A 4679-nucleotide genomic window follows, 5' to 3' on the forward strand; every position below is an offset into this window, starting at 1 on the left:
GGGATGGCCTGATGGCACAGTGGTTAAGTGCACATGTTCCGCTTTGGCGGCCCAGGTTCGATGGTTCACACCCCAGTTGCGAACATGGCACCACTAGGCAAGCCATGCTGTGGTAGGCATCCCACATATAAAGTAGAGGAACATGGGCACAGATGTTAGCTCAGGGCCAGTATTCTTCAGCAAAAGTGGGAGGATTGGCAGCAGTTAGCTCAGGGCTAATCTTCCTCAAAAAAAAAATTTTTTAAATAACTGATAGATGATAGCACAAAATAATAAAATATATGTTTTAATGCTATTAGAGGGTAAGAAATAACAAAGGTTAATGCTATTAGATGGTAAGAAATAACAAAGGAATTTTGCATTCTTAGGTGATCACTGAAAATTGAAAAGAAGACATGAAGACAAGATTTATGACTACTTGGAACACTATACTGATGAACTACGTACTGGAGGAAGGTTTGACTCAAGAGTTGCTCTGGAAGATCTTCAGAAGGCAATAGTTCATCTTAACCTATCTTGCTGTTTCTGTGGGAACTGGGAATTCTCCTGGATCCTCCTCATTGACCTACAAGAGGGCAAAGGTGAGTTTCATGAACTTCATATTTATGTCAGGCCAGAAGATGCACCCACTCAAGCACAGACATATCCAACATTGAGACCAAGAAGGCAGCCAAAATCCAGACACTTCTGAAGCAAAATGCACCTGAGAATGGGCCTGGGAGAAATAGGGAAAAATGCAGAAGAGTGTATATTATTTAAGAGTACACACTTTAAATCTTGCCTTGTCTACCACTTTGTTGCTGTATAACTTGGGCAAGTTATATAACCTCCCTGGGTCTTATTTCTTACTTTTGATAAATGAGGTCAATAATAATTACTTTCAACTTAAGTTGTCAGGAGGACTAAAATAAATGATTCATGTAAAGGTTTTAGCATAGGGCCCGATGTTAGTTTAAGTGTACATTTAAGTTTACATTAATTTGAGTTAAGTTTAAAAATTATTAGTGAACTCTCCATTACTGGAGGTGTCTGGATCAAGGCTGATCTCAGCCCAGGAGAGGCTATTCCAGACAGCTCTGAAATGAAGAGATTTACTGATCAGCTATGGGTCCCTCTGGCCATTGATGCTCACTGGGGCATGGAGCCTGTGACAACCACCATAATAGCACTAATTAATGTTCAGAGAACTTCACCTAGCATCTTCCATTTCCCATGTGCACCAAATTATCGTGAGAATGAATGAGATACATATAAAATCTGGCCAAGAGTAAATGCTCTTTAAGTTTTATTTCACAGTTGAGAAAGCAAGCTGATAGGCCAACAAACCTGAAGCCATGCAGCTAAGAAGTGACAGACTGGACACTTTGGTACCAAATTCTGAGCTCTTTCTACACAACAAATGCCTCTATCACCTACTACAGAAGTTGATCTGTCAGGGGAACATTTTCATGGTAGTTAATATTTGAAAAATGGCCCCAAAGATGCACTCTGTGGAGTTGCTTCACCCTGCTCTGTAGTTTTTAAGTGATTTGTACAAACACAAACGAAGGCTGATGTGTGAACCCAAATCTCTTGGCCATAAGTGATGTTTTATCCCTATATCTTTTCCTAAACAAGCCCACTCGACTCTTTTCTAAAATTTTTGTCATATGTCCTTAAAATGAAAATTCCTAGAGTTCAGAAGCTGCCGTTGATTTAATCTACACACCTCATTTTCTCACACACAACTATATGAACATACACACTGACACTAACTCTCACATTACACAATACTAGTGCATCAGGTGTATAAAATAATTATTGTTGACTATCTCCTACCTTTACAGATTGCACTTTTATCTTTTCTTCACCAGGTAAAAGGAAAAATAAAAGTGCAACAACAATAAATTCCAGACTGAGTGATTATATGTAGTGGGCAGCAGGAGACTGACTGTGTGTGTGGCAATTATGAGCTCAGGCTCAAGTAGGGTAGAAGCCTGACTCTGCCACTTGCATGCTGACCTTGGGAAAATTACTCAACCTCTCTAAGTCTCAGGTGCCTCATCTACCTGTAAAGCAGGGATAATAAGAGAACATGCCTCATAGGGCTGTGAGAATTAAATCAGATAATTCCTGTAGCGAACATCCCAATTCCTAGAAGGTGATAAGTTCATAATAAATGTTTCTATCTATTATAATTATCATTAATTTAAAAAATACAGAAACAATACGGGGCTGGCCCCGTGGCCGAGTGGTTAAGTTCGCGCGCTCCGCTGCAGGCGGCCCAGTGTTTCGTCGGTTCGAATCCTGGGCGCGGACATGGCACTGCTCGTCAGACCACGCTGAGGCAGCGTCCCACATGCCACAACTAGAGGAACCCACAACGAAGAATACACAACTATGTACCGGGGAGCTTTGGGGAGAAAAAGGAAAAAATAAAATCTTAAAAAAAAAATACAGAAACAATAAAAAGGGAAACAATGAAAGAATAAATAATGATGGGATTTAGAAAATCCATTTGGATCAAAACGTTAGTTGCATTTGTAGACAGCTTTTTGATTTTATAAGTATTTTTGTATCACTCATCAAGTATTTGTTATGCTGGACAATGCACTACCTTCAACAGATACTAGTGAACAAGACAGACATGGTCTCTGCCCATTCACGCATTGGATTCTCAAAAATATAGTCCTATAGGGTAGGTAACCTACTTGGCAGATAGGAAAACTGAGGACTGGGGAAGTTGGAACTTAAAGGTAGACACTGGAACTTGAGATTAATTCATTCATTCAACAAATGTTTATCGAGTGCTTCTTATATGCCAGGTGCTTTGGTAGGCATTGGGCAAACAGAAAGGAATCTCACAGATAAAAATGCTTACTCTCATGTAGTTTACTTTTTTGGTGAGAATTAGAGAATATCAAATATGTAAAACATAGTACATCAGAGAGTGACAAATATTACATAGAATAATAAATCAGAAAGTGGAGCTAGAGAGTTCGGGTGCAATTTTAAGTAGGGTTGTCTCCCTACTTATCTCTGCAAGTAGGTGATATTTGAGGAAAGACAGAAAGGATGGGGAAATTAAGGAATGACAGACATATTTGACAAGAGTCCTTCTACGGCCATCCAGAAGTTTTTGACCTGCTCAGGGCTTTCCTAACAGCCTCTTTTACCTCCTTATTCCTCAGACTATATATGAGGGGGTTGAGCATTGGCGTCACCACTGTATACAGCACCGACACTACTCGGTCTTCCTCTGAGGACTGGCCTGAGTTATCTCGCAGATACATGAAGATAAGGGTCCCGAAAAAGAGAGCCACAGCAGTGAGGTGGGAGGCACAGGTCGAGAAGGTCTTGGTCCAGCCTCCAGCAGCGCGGATCTGCATGACAGACACAATGATAAATAGGTAGGACACCAAGATCACCAGTATACAAGCAGGCATGACAAAAATGGCAAACACAATAATCACCACCTCCTGAGTGTAGCTGTCCCTACAGCTGAGTTTTAACAGAGGAGGAAGGTCACAGAAAATAAAGTTGATCTCATTGTTTCCACAAAAGGAGAGACTGAAAGCTGTAACCGTTCGAATAAAGGCACTAGAAAAACCGGCAATGTAAGCTCCAGCCACTAAGCCCAAGCGGGCCCTCTCAGTCATGATGGTGACATAAAGCAGGGGTCGGCACACGGCCACATAGCGGTCATAGGCCATGATTGCCAAGAGGTAGCAGTCAAGGGAAGCACAGAATGTGAAGAGGAAAAACTGAATTGCGCAGCGAGCTTGGGAGATGGCTGTGCCATGTTCCAGCAGCACAGCCAGCATCTGAGGGACGATGACGCAGGAGTAGCAGATGTCCATGAAGGAAAGGTGACTGAGGAAGAAGTACATTGGGGTGTGGAGCTGGTGATCTTTGTGGATCAGGATGATCATTGCCAAGTTCCCCAGCAGAGTGAGTAGATAGAAACTCAGAAATACCAAGAAGAGAGGAAGACCCCACTCAGGATGTTCAGTGAATGCAATCAGGAAGAACTCTGTCACCACAGTGTAGTTCCTCCCAGCCATCCATTCAGTGGTTTACCTGCGAGGGCTAAGACAAAAAAGCCAGGTGAGGGGATCCCTGAAGAGAAGTTCAAGTCACTTCAAGTAAAAATCTTTAAATTGAGCATCTGAAATGTAGACACTTGACTTCAACAAATTTTTCAGGCTAATGTGGAAATGGATAAAAATAGAGCTCACCAAAAAGAAGATTAAAAGTGATGAATGCTTCTATTATACTGAGTGGAGAGCAAATGATTCTCTGACTCACAAGTCAGCTCTTGTATTTGCAACTCTGTCTCCAATTAGCTGTTTGATCTTATGCAAGACACTTAACCTCTCTGAACATCAATTTCCTCTTCTGCCAAAAGGGGATCATAATATGTGCCCTACTGATGAGATAAGGTTAATGCATAGATTAAAACAGATGCACAAGTGCATTGGAAAGCTAAAAGCACTCCACATATAGATGGCGGCTATTTAAAATTTTAAACAAACACTTTAAGGAAGGAAAATTTATATTCTATGAACAAAACAGCATGAACCAAAAAAATCCGTTAGCAATCAGCAATGGGCTCTGCTTATTGGGATATTTCTGTAACCAGTCTAACAACACGCGTGTTGAACAGACAGCTGTAATCCTAATTAGAGTTGGTTGGCTTA

The 4679-nt window shown here is 41.2% G+C and overlaps 1 protein-coding gene across 1 annotated transcript; it reads right to left on the reverse strand.

Annotated features, from left to right (window-relative positions):
* Positions 1 to 3098: 3098 nt before the first annotated feature.
* On the reverse strand, positions 3099 to 4043 carry LOC106822140 (olfactory receptor 9Q2-like). The gene has a single exon (XM_014827182.2). The coding sequence runs from the start codon at positions 4041 to 4043 to the stop codon at positions 3099 to 3101; it is 945 nt and encodes a 314-aa protein (XP_014682668.2).
* Positions 4044 to 4679: the final 636 nt, after the last annotated feature.

Source organism: Equus asinus, chromosome 17 (genome assembly GCF_041296235.1).
Source record: "Equus asinus isolate D_3611 breed Donkey chromosome 17, EquAss-T2T_v2, whole genome shotgun sequence".
Lineage (NCBI taxonomy): Eukaryota > Metazoa > Chordata > Mammalia > Perissodactyla > Equidae > Equus > Equus asinus.